Source organism: Macaca mulatta, chromosome 7 (genome assembly GCF_049350105.2).
Source record: "Macaca mulatta isolate MMU2019108-1 chromosome 7, T2T-MMU8v2.0, whole genome shotgun sequence".
In the NCBI taxonomy this organism is placed as follows: Eukaryota; Metazoa; Chordata; class Mammalia; order Primates; family Cercopithecidae; genus Macaca; species Macaca mulatta.
The window spans coordinates 26,204,456-26,228,199 of record NC_133412.1 but is presented as its reverse complement, the minus strand read 5'-3'; the positions used below and the strand labels follow the sequence as shown (position 1 = coordinate 26,228,199).

The window sequence follows — 23,744 nt, the reverse complement described above, 5'->3', positions numbered from 1 at the left end:
TCAGCCTCCCTAGTAGCTGGGATTACAGGCATGCACCACCATGCCTGGCTAATTTTTGTATTTTTACTAGAGACGGGGGTTTCACGATGTTGGCCAGGCTGGTCTTGAACTCTTGACCTCAAGTGATCCGCCTACCTTGGCCTCCCAAAGTGCAAAGATTACAGGTGTGAGCCACCTCACCTGGCCAAACTGTTTTAAATGTCTTTAAAATTCCAATTACTCTCTGAAGAATTTTTGGAAGTAGATATACATTGTTTAGAGTGAGCTTGAGTGAATAAAGTGGGTGACTAAGTAAGATCTGTTTTTGTTTTTGTTTTGTTTGTTTGTTTTTAATGAGTTTTTGGCTCGTAAGTGACCACACTATGCATCAGTGCACTCTTTAACTCCAAAAGACACACCTTCATAATATTTTGAATATTTTGCCAAAAACACAGTTGTTTTAAAGAAGCCCAGTTTATCCTAAAGGAGAGCAATCTTTTGAATTTACAAATTCCCATGTATTTTATATGAAACCAACTCTATTTCTTATTGTCATTTCCTTAAGCCTATAAGCTATCAGCTTGTGGACATAGGTGTTTGAATTTTAAGATACATGATTGTATTACAGGAAATCACTTTGGGGACAGTAGAAAACCAGCACTTAATGTCCGTTAACTAGTGAGCTTTATAGGGGAGATGTGATACTCTAGACAAGAGGGTATTTCACCTCATTCCGGTGTGATTAATGGGTTCATATTTGCATCAGAGCCAAAGGGCAGAATCATGAAGTAGACAGACAAACCCATTTCCTATGGTTACTGAGCTGGGTTGGCTAGCAATTGTATTTTAGAATCAGACTTTAAATACAATTCAGGTGAACAGAGTGGTACACTAAGTCAGTGTGGGGATAAATGCTGTGGGCAGTACTCAAAGGTTTTATTTGACCATCCTGGGACTTCCGGTGCCTGTTTCTAAAGTGAAATGATGTATTTTATGAGCTGAGTTCACCCTCCTGGAGTGCACGGGTGATGCCCCTTGATAATAGCACAAAGCAAATTTGAGGCTTTCCATTTTCAACTGGTCTATGGGCATTGACTGCATTCATTGTGTGCTTATCACCGCAGAGGCAGGCTCCTGTTCTAAAGTGTCCGGTCTGAGGGCTTTCACAAATTCTTGGATGTCTTTAATTTCACTAAGCTGGACAAAATTGAACACATAGATCACTGAGCCTTGCTGTCCTGGAGGCAAAGATTTAAAAAAAGATGGTACTGGTTTCCCTAGAACAATCAGAACAGCATAATACCACATGGATGTGCAGTCTGAATTACTCTAAGTCTCTTCATTCATAACAAGAAGGCAATCTGAGACATTTAGGGCGCAACATGTCCCTTAGACTTTGGTAACTGATTTCTTGAAGGACTTACGTTGGAGATGCAAAGTAAAAGAAAGTCCTTTGGGAAATGGCAGATGAATTTGTTTTAGCTGAGTATCATTGACTTTTTATTTTGGAAAGGCTCTTGCTGTGATTAAAATTTTATTCTCATTCCTATTTGCAGGGACAAAACTGGAAATACTCCTTCACTGCATATGTGACTATAGATGTGTGTGTGCATGTGTGTGTGTGTATGTGTCAAAAGGTGGGGGATGTGGGGATCATTGCCTTTAATCATTCCAGCTGGGCCCCTTTGCCTGGTTTCATGTTGCACATTTTCTGGCTTTCCTATTGACTGAAGAACTGCATCTTGACATTCACCAGAAGAAATCTGCCCCACAGCCTCTCCTGCCATTAAATGCTCTCCTTTGTCTTGGATCGTGATATTGCCTTCCAAAATTAAAAACAATTTAAAAAGTGTGTGTGTGTGCACGTGTGTGTGTGTGTGTGTTAGGCGACATTGCTTCCAGAGGAGCTTAATCGTTTGAGGGTTAAAGACACAGAAGAATTATAACTTCAGTGTCGTACTGGCCAGGAGTTGGTGAAGAAAGGTGGCTTTGTTTGGATGATTAGTTTGGACTCTGTTAAGACAGACAAAATATCTTTTTTTTGGTCTTATGGCGTAGGCAGGGTTTTATATGCTTAAAAGCAAATCTTCAACGGCATTCTCATTCTCTTACATCAGCCCACTTCTCCCCTTCTCTCTCATGTGGCGAAACAATAAACAAAGTGGCCACTGTTGGTGCACTGGGGCATTTCTCTTTCTTTCTAATACAGGCTCCCAAGATGGAAATCTTTAGCCATTGAAAGCCCAAAAATTCTGCTCCTCTAAAAGCAGACACTTACTGAATGTTTGCTAGCTGGAGAAAGTCTCACCGCCACTCAGCTCCAAAAAGGTTCTGCAGAAATTTTGGGGCTGTAAGAATGGCGGGGCCCCCTCGGTCCCAGGAGAAATCGCGCTCAGCTCTGTTGTCTTTTTCTTTTTCCTCAGCATTTGTAAAGTTGGCCCAAGGGTGTGGCTGAGACTCCAGAAAAGCACTGAAAGTACTATTTGTTCTTGAAAATGTTACAGTTAATGTCTTGGTCCCAGTAGTAGGGGAAGAAAAGATCTTTGTGAACAAAAGCAACAGAATGCAGGCATCTATCTGCCTTTCCTCGCTGGGATTTCAGATTTGTTAACGCTGCTATCAGCAAGGCAAGTGGAATTTGAGAGGTTAATTTAAAGCAGTAATTCTTAACCTGGGATCTGTGATTTCTAAGAGGTCCACAGAATGTTCTGGGGAGCTTTGGGGTGAGGAGTGGACCTTCTTAAACGGAATAGAAAAGTTTGTACAGGCCGGGCGCGGTGGCTCATGTCTGTAATCCCAGCACTTTGAAAGGCCAGGCGGCCAGATCGCCTGAGGTTGGGAGTTTGAGACCAGCCTGGCCAACGTGGTGAAACCCCATCTCCACTAAAAATACAAAAATTAGCGGGGTGTGGTGGCGGGTGCCTGTAATTCCAGCTACTTGGGAGGCTGAAGCAGGAGAATTGCTTGAACCCTGGAGGCGGAGGTTGCAGTGAGCCGAGATCGCACCATTGCATTCCAGCCTGGGCAACCAGAGCAAGATCTGTCCCAAAAAAACAAAAATAAAAAAAAAAAGAAAAGAAAAGTTTGTACAAATAGGCCTTTTATTGGAGAGAGGCATGGCTCATCTTAGAGTCTCCAATTCAAAAAATTAATAAGTACTATTTTTTTGAGACAGGGTCTTGCTCTGTCACCCAGACTGGAGTGCAGTGATATAATCCTAGCTCACTGCAGCCTTGAACTCCTAGGCTCAAGCAATCCTCCTGCACTGGGCTCCTGGGTAGCTGTGGCCACAGGTGTGCACTGCTACGCCTGGCAATTTAAAATATATATATTTTTTTGTGGAGACAAGGTCTCACTATGTTGTCCAGTTTGTCTCAAAGTCCTGGCCTTGAGGGATCCTCTTGCCTTGGCCTCCCTGCATGGTGGGACTACAGGCATGAGCCACTGTGCCTGGTTGATAATTACTTTTTAAAGCAAGTTCATAAACCCAAATTTTCCCCTTTTTTTCTTTTGAGCAGAGTTTTGTACATCAAGAGATTTTGGGGGCTCTGTAAAGCCTCACACGCCTCAAATATGCAGTCCTGAGTGAGCGTGTGAGTGCGTACTCATGTATGTTGCCCATGTGGGCAGAGCCTGGCTCCAGATGCTCGTTTCTTCCAGGAGGTGGCAGCCAGCGCATAGACAGCAGAGGGCTGGGGCAGGGCAGGGGCATCCGAGTAAGTCTTTTCTAAGAAGAGTCAGCCCCTACCACTTTGTCCTTTTGCCTGGGTAGTTTACCCCAGCCACACTGGTGTTAGCGATTGGCCAAAGAGCCTCCCCTCACTGTGTTAGGGGAGTGAGCAAGGGAAGGACAGTCAATATACTACTTCCCCTAGCCTCTAGAGCCTACGACTTCCTCCTTTTCATCCATCTGGCAAAGTGGTTCCTTCCCAGTGCTTGTGGGTTTTGAAGTCAGAAGTGGATTTGCATTCTGTCTCTCCCACTGTCAATTGCCTTATTTGTACACAGTTATTTAAATTCTTTGAACTTTAGTATCCTCATTGGTAAAATGAGGGTGAAGTCCGTACCTTGGAATGATACTGTTATGACTCAATGAAATGATGTACATAAGGTGTTCACTTCTGAGCCTGACCATAGAGAGTGCTTAGTAAATAGGGGCTGGCCAGGAGCTATGGCTCACACCTCTAATCCCAGAACCTTGGTAGGCTGAGGTGGGAGTCTCACTTGAGCCCAGGAGTTCAAGACCAACCCAGGCAACATAGGGAGACACTGTCTCTACACGAAATAAAAAAGGAAAAGAAAAAATTAGCCAATTATGGTGGTGCTTGCCAGTTGTAGTGGTCCCAGCTACATGGGAGGTAGAGGTGGGAGGATTGCTTGAGCCCAAGGAGGTTGAGGCTGCAGTGAGCTATGATCACACCACTGCACTCCAACCTGGGCAACAGAGTGAGACCCCATCTCTACAAAAACAAAAAATTAAATAAATATAAATGGGGGCTGTCCTTTCACTGAAGCTTGGGCTCGCTGCTACTGCAAGGTGTACCATTCTAAAAGGCTTTACTAAATGCACTCAAGATTTTTTATCTTTTTGAAACTTTTGGGAATAGAAACAGGTAGCTCTATTTAAAAAAACTGAAAAAGGAAATATGGATTTAGTGGCTACAAAGATGGAGGGGTTAAAAGCTAAGTTGGAATGGGAGCAGAGAGAGAAATAAAGAACACCTGTTAGTATCCATAACATGAACATTGTCCGATCTCTCTATGGGTGTCACCTCTCCATTGGGACATTTTTGATGTGCCTTCACATCTCAACACCTTTGCCTCACACTAGCAAAACTCCTGCTGAAGGAATTTACTATGCATTATTTTCAATATTTTAAAGGATTACTTATCCAATCAAGTGCACAATGAAAGTAAAACATAACATTGTTTACCTTGTTTATATCTAAACACCAGTAGAATCAGAAATGAAATAGCAAACCACACACACAAAAAACACCTAAAACCAAGCCATAGTTCATAAGCTTTTTCTACATTACTATTTACACAGGATTAATTTGATATAGCTGCTACAGTATGTGTACATACTGTTACAAGTTCTACTTTTTCACACTAATTTCTATAGACTTCTTCATATTTCTATAGTCCAAGTGGCAATATCCATTTTGATATGTTTTATCTCTATATCACAAGACTTTGGGTTGGTTTCTTATGTGAAGTGTTTTTTTACTTATATACTCAATGCTATCCCAATACAGGCTTCTCCCCACCTTGTCAAAGGCTGTAATAAATTATTTAAACAAATTGTTTTTAGAGACAGGGTCTTGCTCTGTCACCCAGGCGGGAGTGCAGTGGCACTGCAGCCTTGAACTCCTGGGCTCAAGCAAGCCTCCCAAGTAGCTGGGACTACAAGTGTGTGCCACCACGCCCCGCCCATGCTCTGAGAAATTTTGACATTTGTCAACTTTTACCAAATTACTCTCTAGAAAGATTGTATTAATACTAACCGAGGCCCCTGGCAATTGATAAATATGCCTAAAGCAGAATATTTCCCATCTTTTCCAACACTGGGTTTTGTATTTTTTTTCCCTAATTTAATGAGTGAAGTATCTTGTTGTTTTAATTTTCAATTTTAAAATTATAATGAATGTGAATATTTTCCCATCTTAAAAAACCGAATGATTTCTCTCTCCTTTTGTGTGAATTATTGGATCCACGGGTCAAGAAACTGTAGCCCATGGGCCAGATCTGGCCAGCCACCAGTTTCTATAAAGTTTTGTTGGAACACAGCCATGCTCACTTGTCTACATATTGTCTAAGGCTGCTTTTTGCACTACAATAGCAGAGTTGAGTACTTGCAAAAGAGCAAAGTCTGAAATATTGACTGTCCGGCACTTCACAGAAACAGTATTTAGACTCTTATCTCTTAGTTCATATTCACTCTTGTTCTACCATATGTTATGCTCCAGCAATATGAAAGTACCTGTAATTCCCCTCATATCATGATACTTTGTGTTTTGGTGTCTTCACCTATGTTCTTCTGTCTGTCGAGAAATTCTAATCCCCTCCCTTCCAGGAAGGTTCATCCTTTTAAAACCTCCTTGAGAGGTATTCATGCTGTAAAGTATTCCCTTCAACTTAAATTCACTGCATTACTTTTTGTTAGAAGACATTGATACTTGGTGTGAGAATCAAAAAAACAAATGTGTGGGAAAACAGTTTATGAAATTATGAGTTGCTATATAAAAGTAACAACTTCTAATAAAAAGTTACTATAGTTGGCATATAATTATTGTTATATTATTATTGTTGTTGTTATTATATTTGGCAACATCAATATTCACCTTTGTTTTTACTTTAAGTTCACATCATTTATAGTCAACTTATTTATTTATTTATTTATTTTTTGAGACCAGAGTTTCATTCTTTTTGCCCAGGCTGGAGTGCAATGGCGTGATCTCGGCTTGCTGCAACCTCCACCTCTCGGATTCAAGTGATTCTCCTGCCTCAACCTCCCAAGTAGCTGGGATTACAGGTGCCTGCCACCACGCCTGGCTAATTTTTTGTATTTTTAGACCAAAATATCCAAATCACTCTCATGGAGTAAAGGATCTGCCCTATCTTATAATACCTCTTTATTAAATACTGTCAATATAGTGGGGTGCCTGGACTAGCTATTTTGGCAGTATCAGTGCCAGTTTGGATTAATTATGAGTCTTATCAATTATTGAGTAATCATTAAGATGACTCAAAACATCAATCAACCAACCAAGCCAGAGAGCCCAACTCTCTGTGTTATCCTTCTATTTGACTCCGGAGAACAAAGGATAGAATCCTAGAGAAACAATAAATATGAAATCCTGAGAATATATGCTAACCAAAGATCCATTCTATCCTTTGATTGCAGATAATTATACAAAAATCTAACAAGATAATACCTTGAAAAAGAGTTTCATTTATATAGAAAAAATGATCTGAGCTAAAACATACATTTATAAGTGCAAAATAATGCCTAGAATCTTTGGGAATTCTAATTATCTTTCAAAAGTATTTTCTAGAAGATCATTGCTCTGCACTACAACCTATCATAGCTATAGTTATAAAAATAGGTCTGCATGGCCAGGCGCAGTGGCTCACACCTGTAATCCCAGCACTTTGGGAGGCTGAGGCGGGCAGATCACGAGGTCAGGAGATCGAGACTAACCTGGCTAACATGGTGAAATCCCGTCTCTACTAAAAATACAAAAAAATTAGCCGGGCGTGGTGGTGGGCGCCTGTAGTCCCAGCTACTCGGGAGGCTGAGGCAGGAGAATGGCGTGAACCTGGAGGGTGGAGCTTGCAGTGAGCCAAGATTGTGCCACTGCACTCCAGCCTGGGCAACAGAGTGAGACTCCGTCTCAAAACAAAAACAAAACAAAACAAAACAAAAATGGGTTTGCATTCCTCTCTCTGACGTCTCCCCACTTCCTTTGGGAATCTAAACTTTAGAAAATACTATTGTGAAATATAATATAAAAACTATAATAGTGTTGCATGTGTATGTGTGTTGGGGTGTGCGTGTGTGTGAGAATATAGTTTATTAATTTAAACAATGATCTCTGGGGAATCCGGAAGAGATTTTCATTTGCCTTGTGAAAAGTTTAATATATGTGTTCAAAGCCACAAGGCTAAGGTTCAGATTACACAGAGTGAAAGCTTGGGCAGTTATGAATGCTCAGAGTCCCAGAGACAAAAGCTTTTAGTTTTAACTGCATTTCTGGAAAGGAGGGCGCCAGTTCCTTCACCACTTCCATTAAGGAGCAACTACTTATTTTAGCGGTGCCTTTCTCTCAGGAAGCGCAATATATAGGAAGGGCAGAAAAGTAAGCAAAGGAGGAAATTTGATATTGATTTCTTTTCTTCTGTGAAATTACATGAAAGCTCAATGGCTTGTAGCAGCAACCTAGTCAATAAAACTCCATCTGAGACCACCTTGAAGTTCAACATTCTCTCGATCCTTTTAAATTTCCTCTAGTGTCAGGTTATTTTTGTATTTAATTGTCTTTAGTTCTGAGATACTATGAAGCTTTTTATTCATAACATTACAGAGATGATTTTGCTAGAGGTAACACTGCAAAGTATTTCCAGATGACAATGCCCTGCCCCTCCTTTTTGGTTAAAAATCAACAACACAAAAACCAAAATCTGAAAATCCAAGGAAAAACAGAGATGAAAAAAGCGAACAGTGGAGCTCCTTGTTGTGAAGCGATTGTTCACTGTTAGGGTGCTGCTAGGTTTTCCTGCAGAAGGAGTAAGTACAGCATTTCCTCCTGTGGGGCTGGGAGAATATCATGTGTGTTGGACTCACTATTACGTATGTGTACTTTTTGGTAGTGATAATTTCTAACATTTCTTAAACACTTACTGTGTGGAGGTAGTATGCTAAGTCTTTATTTGTATGGTTTCTGTTCTTTAGGGAAGCAATAAGTCGCCTGTGTGAAGCTGTCCCCGGGGCAAATGGAGCCATTAAAAAGCGAAAGGTAAATGTTGCGGTGGTTTTCTTGCTTTGTGTCCCTCATGATGGCAAAGAGAGTATGAAAATCGCTGTTAGTTCATCCCACCATATGACCCAAAGTCCAGCCTGGCCTTTATTAGGTGGCATGATATCAGAGCTGCACTCAAAGCTACTCTTCTCCCTCAAATCTTTCCGAGTTGCCCGAGGCTGTCTGACGTGGCGATGCCTCCAGCTGCAGAGGGGAGAAAGCCCCTGGGCTTTATGTCAGAAATGTAGGGTGCCGGACTTGGCTCTTACTGACCAGGGAGCATGGAATCTCATCTTGCTGAGACTCCGTTCTTATTTCCTGTGGAGTGTGGAGTTAGGGAGTTGAACTAAATGACCAGTTTAGTGCCTTCCAGTTTCCACATTTTATAATGTATGTATTCTGCATTACAACATTTTAGACCTTTTAGGCTTCCTGGCCTGTTTTCTAGTATAAATATGGATAGCGGTAAAGGTGAGCTAATAACGCATGGGTAGAGTAGCTTTCCCTGTGGAAAGAAAGCAAAAGTTTTGATGTTAGACAGACTCGGATTGAAGTCCTGCCTCAGCCACCTACAAACGGTGTACTCTTGGACAAGTCACTTAACCTCTTGGATCCTTGGTTTACTCATCTGTAAAATGGGAGAAAATAGCACTTACTTTATAGGGTTATGTAAGAAATAAATGAAGTGATGTCTACATACTACCTACCACGGCGTCTGGCATCTATTACACTTTCTGTGTTAATGGTAGCTAGTATTATTGCTATTAAGCTGTGAGCCCTAGAATATTTTGTTGGTTTGAAAAGTCCAAAGGGCCGATACAAAAGCTCTTAAGATAACTATATAAATCATATAGAATTGCAGACTGTTTAAGTGTAGGGGTTTTTTTGTTTTGTTTGGCTTTTTGTTTTTTTGTTTTTTGTTTTTGAGACGGAGTCTCGCTCTGTCGCCCAGGCTGGAGTGAGGTGGCGCAATCTTGGCTCACTGCAAGCTCCGCCTCCCAGGTTCACGCCATTCTCCTGCCTCAGCCTCCTGAGTAGCTGAGACTACAGGCGCCTGCCACCAAGCCTGGCTAATTTTTCTGTATTTTTAGTAGAGACAGGGTTTCACTGTGTTAGCCAGGATGGTCTCAATCTCCTGACCTCATGATCTGCCCACCTCAGCCTCCCAAAGTGCTGGGACTATAGGCGTGAGCCACCACACCTGGCCGAGAAGGGTTTTTAAAGAGATCTTCTGGTCTAACATTTTCATTTTGCCAGCTACTAAACTGAATCTGAGACAAGAGATGGTATTTGTCTGAGTCACTAGGGTGATTAAGGTCAGAGCCAGCTGTAGAAGCCAAGTCTTCAGATTCCCAGCTTAGGGTTCTATTTCTATACCATTCTGCCCTGTTTTCGGTTATCATTCTTCATTATATTACATAGGGCTGAACCAGTGTCACCCAGAGTGACTCAGAGAACCCACATGGTATGAAACATTCTGACAAATGGCTCTTAAATTCTATTAAGGACTCCCTATGACTAGTTTCTTTCACAGAACCCATGGTTCCAAAGTAATCTCTAACCTCTTCCTGCTTCTCATAATTTCTGATTAGAATGCTTCAACTGGATGATTCCAACTAACAGGCAAGATTTTCTCATCTAAGGAGCAGGGATTCCCCATCCCAAAATAAAACAAAGCAAACCTGGCTATCATCTATCCGGAAAGTACACTTGCAGAGAAAAACAGAAAAGCAGCTGGTTTCCTCCAATAGCTAGCATGTATTGAGTACTTAATATGTGCCAGGGACTCTTTCCAGCACTTTACCCCTTTTTCTTTTCTTTTCTTTTCTCTCCACTTTATTGTGGTAAAATATCCATAACATAAACTTTACCATCTTAACCTTTTTTTTTTTTTTTTTTTTGAGACGGTTTCACTCTGTCACCCAGGCTGGAGTCCAGCGGCTCACTGCAACCTCCGCCTCCCAGGGGTTCAAACAATTCTCAATGCCTCAGCCTCCCGAGTAGCTGGGATTGCAATCATGTGCCACCATGCCTGGCTGATTTTTGTATTTTTAGTAGAGATGAGGTTTTGCCATGTTGGCCAGGCTGGTCTCTAACTCTCTGGCCTCAAGTGATCTACCCACCTCAGCCTCCCAAAGTGCTGGAATTATAGGCATGAGCCACCACTCCCAGCCTCATCTTAACCCTTTTTAAGTGTACAGTTCAGTGATATTAAGTACATTCATATTTTTGTGCAGCCATCACCATCATCCATCTTTAGAACTCTTTTCATCTTGCAAAACTGAAACTCTACACATTAAACCGTAACTCCCCAGTCCCCTATCTCCCCAGACCCTGGCAACCACAATTCTACTTTCTGTCTCTATGATTTTGAGTACTCTAGATACTATATATGAGTGGAATCATACAGTATTGGTCCTTTTATGACTGGCTTAATTCACTTAGCATAATGTCCTCAAGGTTCATCCATGTCATAGCAGATGTCGGAATTTACTTCCTTTTTATAGCTGAATAATTTTGTGTTGTATGTATAGACCACATTTTGCTTATCCATTCTTCCGTAGATGGACACTAGGTTGCTTCCACAGCTTAGCTATTATGAATAATGCTGCTATGAACGTGAGTTACAAAATCTTTTAGAGACCTTCCTTTCAATTATATTGGGTATATACCCAGAAGTAGAATTGCTGGATCATGTGGTTATTCTATTTTTTCATTGTTTGAGGAACTACCATACTGTTTTCTACAGCAGCTGTACCATTTTACACTCCCACCAATAATGCACAAGGGTTCTAATTTCTCCATATTCTCACCAAGCCTATTCACATTTTCAGTTTCTTTATGATTTCGTCTTGATAGGTATTCTAGCAATTTGTCCATTGTATCTAGGTTCTCCAACTTGTTGGCATACAATTGTTCACAGTAGTCTCTTATAATCCTTTTTATTTCTGTAGAATTGGTAGTAAAGTCTTCACTTTCATTTCTGATTTTAGTAATTTGAGTCTTTTCTCTTTTTTGCCTTAATTCATCTAGTTAAAGGTTTGCCAGTTTTGCCGATCTTTTGGAAGCACCAACTTTTGGTTTAATTAATTTTCTCTATTTTTCTATTCTCTATTTTATCTCTGTTCTAATCTTTATGATTTCCTTGTTTCCGCTAGCTTTGGGTTTTGTTTTTTTCTAGTTCCTTAAGTTACAATGTTAGGTTTTTGACTTGAGATCTTTCTGCTTTTTTAATAAAAGTGTTTATATCTATGATTTTTCCTCCTAGCACTCACTGTTTTCACTGCATCCCATAAGTTTTGGAATGCTGTGGTTTTTATACTTTGTTAATCATCACAAAAAACCTAGCCACAAGTGTTATTGTTTGTCCCCATTTTACAGATGAGGAAACTGAGGCCCCAAGAGGTTAAGTAACTTGCTCAGTGACCCAGTCAGTGTGTGGAGGAGCTAGGTCAAGCCCAGGTAGTCTGGTCCAGCATCTACACACTTAATCACGATGTTATCTGCCCTTTTGCCAAGCATCTGCCCTGCAGGGAGAGAGCCAAAAAACGATGTAGGGCCAGTTGAATATAGTCAGATCTTTGTTTGATTCCTTAGGTCTGTTAGATACTGCATCATTAGCAGTTTGGAGTGCTAATGGATAAATGATTTATCTATTTATGTGATCTCCTATGAGTTTTGAAGTCTAAAAGTTAATGAATAACTGAAAGAACTGGGGATTCCTGAGAGACTATGCCATATGGAGTAAGAAGAGCTAGGCTGCTATGTCAGTACCAATAAATTGACCCAGATACAGTCAATTAATGTTTCCCTATCTTAATGCTTTTCTCTTTGTAAAATATGGATAAGCACTTCTGCCAGGTCTGCCTCCACTCTTTTGTAAAAGTTGGTCAGTATCCCATCCTCAGCCTCCCCTTTCTGTTCCTTTCTCCTCTCATTCCCATAATGACCTCTCCCAAGGCCAGGGTCTACAGTTTCTCCCCTATCTCTTTCTTGAAGAAGAAATCCTGTAGCAAAATTGCCAAAATTCATTTTGAAAGTAGTAATTATAATCACTACAGTTTGTTAGCACTTTGCCGTATACTGTGCATTTCCATATACTTTATTATTAATACTAAATTTGATTCTCCTAAGACCTCCCATGGCTAGAGGTGGAAGAATGGAAGTGATAGTATTACTCCTGTTTTGTAAACAAAGACATTGAGGGGGTTCCAGAGTTGTCTAAGGTCCCTTGACAAGTTAGGATCACACCTGGGACTTGAATTCCAGTTGCCTCACTGCCCATCCTGTGTGCTTTCCACTCCTTTCTCTTCCATGGGTCTTTTAACTGTTAGGACATTTCTAATAATGGCATGAAAGACTTTGTCTCCTATATAATAAATACATTTTGGGCATATCCCACGAGATTAAGGTTATGGTGAGAACAAAATTAAGATGACTTATACAAAAGTTCTTTACAGATAACAAAATGCTTTTCAACTATGAGATAGTGTTATAATTTAATTTGCATTTCATATATATATATATATATATATATATATTTTTTTTTTTTTTTTTTTTTTTTTTTTTGAGCAACAGAGTCTTGCTCTATTGCCCAGGCTGGAGTGCAGTGGCATGATCTCGGCTCACTGTGACCTCCGCCTCCCAGGTTCAAGTGATTCTCCTACCTCAGCCTCCTGAGTAGCTGGGATTACAGGCACACGCCACCACACCTGGCTTATTTTTGTGTTTTTAGTAGAGACAGGTTTCGCCATGTTGGTCAGGCTGGTCTCCTACTCCTGACTTCGTGAACTGCTCACCTCGGCCTCCCAAAGGGCTGGGATTACAGGCGTGAGCCACCGCACCGGCCTCTTAATAATACTTTTTAAACTAGCATGGAAAAGAAACTCTAGAGAAGCAAATGAACAACTTGCTGTTAATAAAATCGCTGCGGGGAACACAAAATCCCTGAATTGTGAGGCTCGCTTTGCCCAGAGCCGTGTAAGAAGCAAAGAAAGTAGACCAAGAGTCAGCTTTATGATGTGGTAATAGCTGTGAGGTTTAGGGCTCCTTCCTCACATTGTTTGCACTACATTTTAGAATGAGCTTGGAATTAAAAATAAAACTGTACATTAAATTTCAACAGTGTGGCCGGGCGCGGTGGCTCAAGCCTGTAATCCCAGCACTTTGGGAGGCCGAGACGGGCCGATCACGAGGTCAGGAGATTGAGACCATCCTGGCTAACACGGTGAAACCCCGTCTCTACTAAAAAATACGAAAAAAAAACTAGCCGGGAGAGGCGGCAGGCGCCTGTAGTCCCAGCTACTCGGGAGGCTGAGGCAGGAGAATGGCGTAAACCCGGGAGGCGGAGTTTGCAGTGAGCTGAGATTCGGCCACTGTACTCCAGCCTTGGCGACAGAGCGAGACTCCGTCTCAAAAAAAAAAAAAGAAAAAATTTCAACAGTATGTGTTTAACAGTTTGGTATGGCTCCAGAATGAATCAAATGAGAGCAAAACTAGGACAGAAACAAATTGTGTTTTCACTGATTGCCTCAAAGTATTGATTCATATGCTGAGGAATCACTGATTTCCATCAGCTGGTCCACTTTCCAGCAGAGGATTTCAGGACTTAATCCAAGCATCCATCAAAGCATTTAAATCTCTCAAATTATTTCTTAGAATTTTTAATGTTGGGAAGGGCAAAAATAAGTAATAATAATAATAATAGCTCTCATGTACCTAGCCAAATACTGTGCTAAATGTTCTCCAGTTATTAATCTTCACAACAGCCCTTATGATGTGGCTACTGTTTTCCCCGCACTTTTTATATAAAAGGAAATTGAGGCTTAGAAAGGTTATTTGTCCAAGGTCATCAGTTGGTAAGTGGCATTTCTGCCTGAGGAAATCTACCAGCCCACCCTCTCGCCCCCCTGTTGGTATGCCTTTGTGGACATATGACCCCAGTGCTTTTCTTTATAATTCCTGGGTACCCCCTACTCTCATGATTCTTCACCAAACCCCCACACCTCCTCTTCTTGAGAAATGCCTGGTCCAGAATTTTGACTTCTATCAAAACATGTCCCTTTCCAGATCGCGCCACTGCACTCCAGCCTGGGCGACGGAACAAGAATCCGTCTCAAAAAACAAACAAACAAACAAAAACAAAACAAACAAAAAAACATATCCCTTTCCTCAGGATCTTCTTCTAAATCTCTATTAGTAATTTCTGGTAAATCATCTTTATTAATGAGTTAATGTGGAAGGGGCTAACGCCTTCCTAGTAATATTTGTTCATTTTAACAATTAGGACCTTCTGAAAACAACGATTTAACCTAAAAGAATGCCCAATGTTAGAATTTCAGGCATCATGATTATCTGAAGGTAACAATTAGACTAGTAGAGAGGACTTTTTAACTCTGGCAAGGGAAAGATGAGGGAGGAACAGGGATGGCTTCAGAGAAGGAAGCAGTTGTGTAATTGGAGAGTTCATCAATGCCTTCTGTGGCGTTAGATTCAGTGGACTGTCAAATTTTTCTTCTTTTAGATTTGCCGTATTGAAAAGGACGCAAGCGTTCAGCTGGTCTAAACTCTCACAGGAATTTGTTTACATTCAAGCAGGAGTCCACTCCCAGCACCTGGGGAGGAGAGAAACTAGGAGAAAGTTCTGAGGCCCTAAATTTCACTACTTAATAAAGAATTTGCTGCATTCTGATTTTTAAAAAATGTTTATTTAATAAAAATCATTCCCTTTCATTTGATTTATATAAGGTAAAATAGAAAGGAAGAGTTTGGACTTTGACTCATTTTTAACATTTAAAAAACATTAACATTCATTCTGTGACAAAATTCCTGACAGTGTTTTGTTTTTCTTCTTTAATTTTTAAAGCCTCCAGTTAAGTTCCTATCAACAGTTCTTGGCAAAAGTAATCTTCAGTTTTCAGGAATGAATATAAAACTGACCATCTCAACATGCAGTCTCACACTGATGAATCTTGACAACCAACAGGTAAGATCACAAATGTCTTTTATAGTTTAACGTATCTATTTTTCCACAGAAGCCTGGGGATAATGAAAAGAATAAAGTTTTAGACAGAGTATGCCTACAACTTAAGACAGCACAAGGGAAAAATCTGCTGAAGATTTATGCATAACAATCATTAGAACAACAGCATTACCAACCCATCACTGGGGCATGTAACCACCTACATACGTGCCCCTACCTAATTGGCTTTGAATGAAGAACTAAGGTGCAAAGAACATAGAAAATATCATTTAGCAACTCATATCCTTAAATTGATCATTGATGTCTCCACCAACCCTCCCCAAATGGATAGCAATTCCATTATCACAACTGACAGACTGTGTGTTGGGCCAGGGTGCAGATGAGGGACAAACGGGAAAGGTGATGTTAGGGTTAGTGTTCTAGCAAACTGAAATTTAAGCAGAAAATATTTTCTTCCAATTCTTGTGGTTGAGAAGCTTTCTAAAATGGTATTGTATAAAAGAGAATGCTTTCTTCCTTAATAATTTATGATACTGTGGTGTGCCTAAGTTTTCATTGTGAACCTCATTTCTCAAAGAACAGCATTGCTGAAGCAAATGTAGAATTTACGTAGGCATTGGGCTAAATATGTACCTTAACAAGGACATTTTGTTTGGCTTGCTTTTAATTTTTTAAACTAAATTCCTTCTATCAGGTTATGTATGTGTGTTCAGATCTGATTTTCCTCTTTGTCTAATATGTTGTGATCCAAGTTTCTTTACAGTTAAGGTTTTATTGTGTGGAGTGCTGTTGATCAAGGTTTAATGTGTACTTAATAATAATAACATGCTAAAAGCTCTGAGGTTACATATGGGTTGAAATGCTGGCTTTACCACTTACTAGCAAGTGACTCTACTACTCTGGGCTTCAGTTTTCTTCATCAGTGAAATGAGGATTATGGTACTTATTTATAAGGTTTCTGAGAGGATGGATTTTAAGTGTCTCATAGGTCTGTTTAGAGGATTCAATGAGATAATAGATGTAAATTATATAGCATGTGCCAGTCACATAATACCTATTATTATTATTTACTCAAATATTCTCAGAGACCTTTTCATATACTCAGTACTTAATAGGAAGAACATATTATAAGATTATAAAATTATCAGTAACATATAAGTACAGGTTTTGAGGGCTATTTTATTTTCTAAATTAAAAAACAGAATAAAATACACTGTTTAAGCGGTAGTATACAACACCTTAGAGGAAAAGTGCTAACATGAAACAGTTACAAGTAAATTCTTGTCTAGTTGGGTCCTGATTGATCTTCCAAGAGTGGTGATGCCATTGGTGTAAAGAGAGCATAACATTTTGGGCTGTGCTTGGAAGACATGACACATATGAGTGGTAAAACATTCATTCAGTCATTCTGACATTTCGACTTCAGTACATATGTAGATGCAAAATTTATTTTTAGTTTTCATTCACACGGATGGTACTACGAAAGTTCAATGCTTTTAGTTATGAAATCTCACTAAGTAGAGGAGCCCTCAGATTATCTCGGAGTTTTGTAAGAGAGGAAGAGTGGGCAAAGCTGAAGCCATCATAATGACAGCCTTTTGGGTAGAATCTAATGATCATTTTTTTAAGATGACCCTTTCTGTGGGGTTCCTGAAATGAATGAGGAATTTATGAAGAATGGGATTGTGGTGTATGTGGTGGGGCAGAGTTTATTCTCAGTCTCTCTTTCCCCTTCAGTACCCTTCTTTAGGGCAAAGTATTACTACCCATCCATAACCTTTCAGGCAAAACAGAGGTGAGGATAACGGGTGATTTTCATTACCAGTAACTGTAGTAATATGATGTGCCTTTTAAAGTAATCCACATCTTTTCTGCACTGGTGCCATGGAACGGGGTTGTATTCAGCCCACTGCTGGAGTGGGGACCAAAGTTAAGATCTCATTTATCTCAGACCTGAGGGCTGATTTTTAATAACTATTTTGAGCTTTTCTGCAGGCCTAGGGGAAATGGCTGGAAGGTGGGAGAGATGTGCCACTGTAGAGGCCTCAACTCAAGAAGCTTTATGTCTTGTGAGAAAGGCAACTAAAATGTTTAAGAAATGAACACAGCGAAGATTAGAGACCTTGTGGATACAGCACAAGAAAAGGATTAATTAAATCCTTAACGCTACCACTGGAAGTTCTAAAATAAATACAAAGAAATATTAATGCTTTCCCCATCCCCACTTAATTTCTAAGATATACTTTGGACTAAAAACAAAGGTTCAAGTTTATGGATATATTCATAGATGATAGCATTTATGGAACAGATAGTTCACATTTATCTTTGGTCACTGAGAACATCAAGAATATAACCATTCGTTCCCAGAAAATATTTTACAAACCTCCAGAGGCAGAAAATATTAAACATGTAATGCTTGCAATTTTTAAATATTACCATATTTCAAGATGGGAAAATACACTTTTGCAAGGGTAAGTTATAGGTATTTCCTTGTTTCAAAATTCAAGCGACAGACTTTATTGACATACTTTAATATAGTATTTTAGGGCCTCAAGCAAAAACATCAGAGTCTCAGTAGCTCACACTCCCACTAATTCTTTACTGATTTCTACAACTCTAACAGATACTGAATTCAGAAGGGTAATAGAGTTAAGGTAAAACAGGCAAAAACTGAGACATCCTTTAGTCTCTACAAGGAGAGGCAACTTGAGATATTTAGAGGCCAAGTAGGTAACGCAAGCTGTGTAAGCACAAGAAAAAACAATGGTGCAAGCCCAATGATAAATATCAAGTGCTACCTGGCCTCTATGTTGGGGAGATAACACTGACACTTGGCAAACAGAAGACCTTCCTTGTCTAAAGGTGAATCAGATGTTTTTGTTTGTTTGTTTGCTTTTTTGTCTGTTTGGTTTTGGGCTACATAGGTCTATAGGTCAAAGGCTCCCAGATCTTTTACTTTAAAAAAATAATAATAAAAAGGTAAGAATCTAGATTTTTAGCTGCTATCTCTGTACTGAGATGTTGGTCTCTTAAAATTATAAGCATGAACCAAACAAAATAGATCTGTGGCCTGAAGATAGCCAACATGGGATATCTGATCTAAGCGAACATTTGTAATACATATGGATAAATTTGCAAAACTCTCCCTAATCACACTGTGTACTCAAAAGCTTCTTTAAATCCCCTATCTTGCAAAATCAGTTAGAATTTCCCCAGAACTCCTTTCTCTAGTTCCCTTAAATGAAGATACACACACACACACACACACAAACACACACACACTCTCACACACATCTTCATTTAGTCCTCACAATTTGTAAGGTACATCCAATTGTCCCTATTTTCAGTTCAGGACCCGAGCCCGAGAGATTAATTTCCCAGTTACTGAGCTAACAAATAGTAGAACCCAAATTTTAACCAAGTAGTCTGGTTTGTCTGTGGTAACTGCATGTAAAGGAAATACAAATGATTTTACACCCCTAAAAGGGGTGTTAAAATGTTAATTTTCTATCCTCAATAAATACAAATAAGTATTTACAATTTTCATTGTCTCTCTGCTTACTGCCTATTTTTAAGACTGAAAAACAACCGAGCCAATTGCAGAGCCCAAGTTTTTCTCCCCAAGATGGGCCTTCAGATGTAACAGGGAGTGTTTCCCACCCCCAACTCTTGTGCCCTACTTAGTCCCAGAGAGAAACAGAATCACAACCTTCTAGTTTGTGGACGTCAGATTTTTTTTCCCCAAGAGTTTATCTTTCCTAGTAAAGATAAACATCTGGAGGTAAATACAACCAGCCAGTTTATTGTGCACTAGCATACCCCCATTCAAACTAATTTACATCACAGCAATTAATTATCTATCCACACTCATCTGACCGTAGCTACAGGCTAATTGAGATAGCAGTGGAAGTGGTAGGATTAAGAAGTCTAAGCACCAACACTTTACTTCCACCATCTCTCCCTCCCAACCCAGCTAGTGTCTGAACAATTCTGATCATCCTTGTCACAGTCCTATCTTTTACAGATCTCTCTCCCCAAAAGGCAGGATGACCATAAAATAAATAATGCTCTGAATTGTCCTGTTGCATTGGATATTTGTTCTTTACTGCTATAATGGAGCAGAAGCATCTGGAACCTTTTTACTGATCATGATAAAACCTGCTGATATACTCATTTTGCTGAACATAGCCTTCTGATGTAATCATTACTCTCCTAGAACCTCAGCATCTTAGTAAGGTAACCATGGCAACATACTCATTGATAGGGCAGGTTTTCCTAGACCAGCAAATTCTTGTAGGGCAAAAACTTAATTTACAAAGTTTAATTTCCAGAAATTAATTTGTGAATTAGATAGCTGAAGCTGGATTATTTTCCCTTAATACTGGTTAACACATACAATAAAAACTAGTATAAAGTATGTATACAATATTATTAGCCAAACAAAATACACAGAACAAGAAATTTTATTATCTCCAATGCTGGTGCATAACAAATAACAAGCTTAATTAGAGGAGGAGACAGAGGGAAACTTCAGATACCAAGGTAATTTCTGGGTAGGTTTAAAACCTTTAAAAGTTGATAGAATAACTGTTCATAAAGTCTTTTTAGATATAGGGCTTTTTACTTGACAACTTTTTATTAACAGTTCTTACAATATGAAGTTCAACTAAAGTATTTCACCTTGCAAGTTAAAACAGCAAGCAAAACAAAATTTCTCTAGTATATAACAGCGTGAGCAATGGTTTCTTTGTACATTCACACACATTTAGTGTCTAGATTTGAAAGTTTTTAATTAAAGATGTCTTAATTTTTGACTTTTAAAAATGGTTATGACAATGAATTTTCTTGATTTATATATCACAGTGGCTTTATAAATGATCAAGATACATGTACAAACAAAATTTCAGACGCTCTTGGAAACACATCTTAAGATACAGAGCACATGTGATACATCTTTGAGTTTACTCATCCTTTTGGAATAATGAAGAATACTTCATTTGTCTTACACTGAAAATTTAGCCTTTGATAACTACGGCTTGACTAGATCACAAAATAGAATTTCCCAAGTTTTCTTAAACTTTCAGTCCAAATAACTCAAAAGATATGTGTCCTAGTTGGATACATTTTTTCTCATTATATAATTAATATCAGTGGGCTCTTGTATTGGCAGTTTGTCTTGGTCATGACTTATTCTTGCAAAACCATCTTTACAGCAAACAAATATGAAAGATATTTTCCCCAATGCAAGGAAAATAATCTGGATCAATAACAAAGTCAAAGCCATAGGTGTTTTAGCACATTCTTGATAACAGATTTCAACGGTCTTAAAATCTTTTTTCCTTTTTCTTTAATGATTCTCCTTTTTCACAACTGTGCAGTCACTGTCCTATTGTCTTCTATTCTGAAAAACAAATTTTTTTGAAGGTCAAGTTTTTCAATGGCACAAAACTATTTGGAATGAACCCAAAAGATAGCGGAAAGTTGGGTCCCTCCTCAAGTAGTTTCCTCCTCTTTTAACAGCATGTAACTACTCTCTATCAATAATCTCATCACAGCCGAGTTCTTCGGTCAGACGATTGACAACCATCAGTGAAAAAAGCTCTTCGATAAAAGCTAACTGATCAAACGGGGTCTTCTCATAATGCATCTGAAACCCGCCATCCAGGGCTGCTTCTCTTGTTCTCAGAAACATCTTGTCGGCTTCTTCAAGAGCAGCTGATACTCTGTAGCCGGCACCACTAAGCTGCTCCTCTTCGGGATAGTCGTAGTCGTCCTCCCAGTCATCAAATTCCTCGCCCTCGTCCTCGCTCTCGAAGTCTGCGCCCGCCACCTGGCCTGGCTGCTCCCCAGCGTTGGGCCCGTTAGCAAGGCTCCGTTTCCCCTCTGGCGCCGCCATTGGCTGGGCCTCCTCCTCCTCCATTGGGCCTTCCTCCTCGAGCTGTGGCGGGGCCCCGTTGCGGGAGGGACGCAGGGATAGCTCCCGGCTCCCGCTGCCTACCTCCATCTGCGGTAGGTCACCCTCGCCAGGCATCACATCCATTTGCAGGTCACTGCTCTCTTCATACAGCTCGGACAACTCGGCCATTTCCGACATTATGCAAACCGCTCAACCTCTCGGAAAAAGCTTCCAGCAAGATAGATGCTGCGCGGCCGTGCGTTTGTGCGCGTGCGCAAAAGCTGCGCGCTTGCGTAACCCCGCGCGCAGGCGTGGTCCTCAGGTACCGCCTCCTGCTTGGCGCGCCACTGTGGTTGGAGTAGCTCAATGTTTTTCCCGGGATGTGGGCGTCGCTTTTTGAGCTAAGTTTCCGTCGATTCGAACTTGGTATCTAGGGACCCTGTAGGCAAGAGCGTAACAGTTTCTGTGTTACTTAACCCTACTGTTGCTTGTGATGCAGCAAACTGGAAAATAACTTTACATGGCCCTCCTAACATTAATGTGCCTCCCCTCCCTTCTTCCTCCTCCCCAGGGCAATTTATCTATGTGCTGATGACTTCTAAATCCACGTTTCCAAACCAGACAACATCCATAACCACAGATCAGCATATTAAGAACTAATCCATTCTGTCCTTTTAGTGTTGTCATTTAAAAAGTTAAATTCACAAACGACATATATATTGTCCTTTTTTTTTTTTTTTTTTTTTTTTTAGTTATAGCGAAGAAATACTTGGTCCCATTTCTTTTCTCCGGGTAGGTATTTTTCCACTATTACCAACGCAGCGTGTACTCTTTAAATTCTTTTTATTTGCATTTACATGTATCTTTATGTATTCATAGCAAAATACTATTTTGTGTGTTTTTTAAAAACATGTTTTACCTGTCTTCAACTTAAAAGCCTCTGCTTTTAAGTTGTATATACTTCTATGAATTATATGACTGTGTATACTTAAGGATTCAAGCACGTTTCATTTATTCTGCACTTTATTTCTATTATTATAACATTGTAGTTACGTAGAATTATACAACTCACCATAATGTAGAATCAGTGGGAGCCCTGAGCTTGTTTTCCTGCAACTAGACGGTCCTGCAACTAGACGGTGATGAGACACAGTGACACCCAAGGTGTGTTCCTTATGTCCAGTGGATTCTGTAATCTCATTTTGGTTGCTGTTACTGTGGAAAATCCTGCCTCACAAAGATAGGATGTTGAAAATGAAAGGAGACTTTTGAGTACTTTTGTGGCAATCTCAGGATATTCCGCCTTGACTTTAATCGAGAACGTATGGAGATCTGAAGTTGTCTCAAACATACTTTTAAGGCCACCGCCATTTGCAATATCAAGCAGTTGATCCTCTTCTAGCATGGACAAAGTGGATTCACCTGGCTTATTCACAAATGGGTCACAGATCCATTCTGTCTTTTGTGGATGGGAAGTGTGATGGTTAATACCGAGTGTCAACTTGATTGGATTGAAGGATACAATTATTTATCCTTGGTGTGTGTATGAGGGTGTTGCCAAAGGAGATTAACATTTGAGTCAGTGGACTGGGAAAGGCAGACCCACCCTTAATCTGGGTGGGCACAATCTAATCAGCTGCCGGCGTGGCTAGAATATAAGCAGGCAGAAAAACGTGAAAAGAGACTGGCCTAGCCTCCCAGCCTAAATCTTTCTCCTGTGCTGGATGCTTCCTGCCCTCGAACATCGGACTCCAGGTTCTTCAGTTTTAGAACTTGGACTGGCTCTCCTCGCTCCTTAGCCTGCAGATGGCCTATTGTGGGACCTTGTGATAGTGTGAGTCAATACTTAATGAACTCCCCTTTACATATATATGTGTATATATATGTGTGTGTATATGTATATATGTGTATATATATTCCATTAGTTCTGTCCTTCTGGAGAACCCTGACTAATACGGGAAGTAATGCTCAAAATCTCTGGAAAGCTGAGATAGGTGATCATGCACCAGCTGGGAGAAAGAAGACCCTGGCTCAGTCTCTTTCAAAATCTCTGCTAATGTTTGAAATGTCAGAAATCCCAGTGTTCATTTGTCACCCCCATGATTCCAGTTTAGCTTTGAAAGCAGCCACTTTATCTGCCAACTTGAACACAGTTGTTGTTCTTCCCTGAAGTGACGGATAGAGTTCATTGAGCAGGTTGAATACGTCACACAAGTAAGCAAGTTTTGTGACCCATTCTGTGTTACTGAAATGTGCTGCCAATGGTGACTGTTTTTCTAAAAAGAAATCTCTGCAGCAGCTCTCTTAACTCGAAAACTCTGGCCGGTGATCTACCTTTAGAAAGCCATCTCACTTCTGTGTATAA

At 40.0% G+C, this 23,744-nt stretch overlaps 2 protein-coding genes across 2 annotated transcripts in view; one reads left to right on the top strand and one right to left on the bottom strand.

Moving 5' to 3' along the window:
• SHC4 (SHC adaptor protein 4) overlaps nucleotides 1-23,744 on the top strand; it is a 140,071-nt gene that overhangs the window by 64,956 nt on the left and 51,371 nt on the right. The window contains exons 3-4 of the mRNA XM_001113330.5: nucleotides 8,435-8,498; nucleotides 15,367-15,486. Coding sequence (XP_001113330.2) covers nucleotides 8,435-8,498; nucleotides 15,367-15,486 — 184 coding nt within the window. The remainder of the gene's footprint in view (nucleotides 1-8,434; nucleotides 8,499-15,366; nucleotides 15,487-23,744) is intronic.
• On the bottom strand, nucleotides 19,924-21,644 carry EID1 (EP300 interacting inhibitor of differentiation 1). Its single transcript, NM_001265838.2, has one exon. The coding sequence runs from the start codon at nucleotides 21,575-21,577 to the stop codon at nucleotides 21,011-21,013; it is 567 nt and encodes a 188-aa protein (NP_001252767.1). The 5' UTR covers nucleotides 21,578-21,644; the 3' UTR covers nucleotides 19,924-21,010.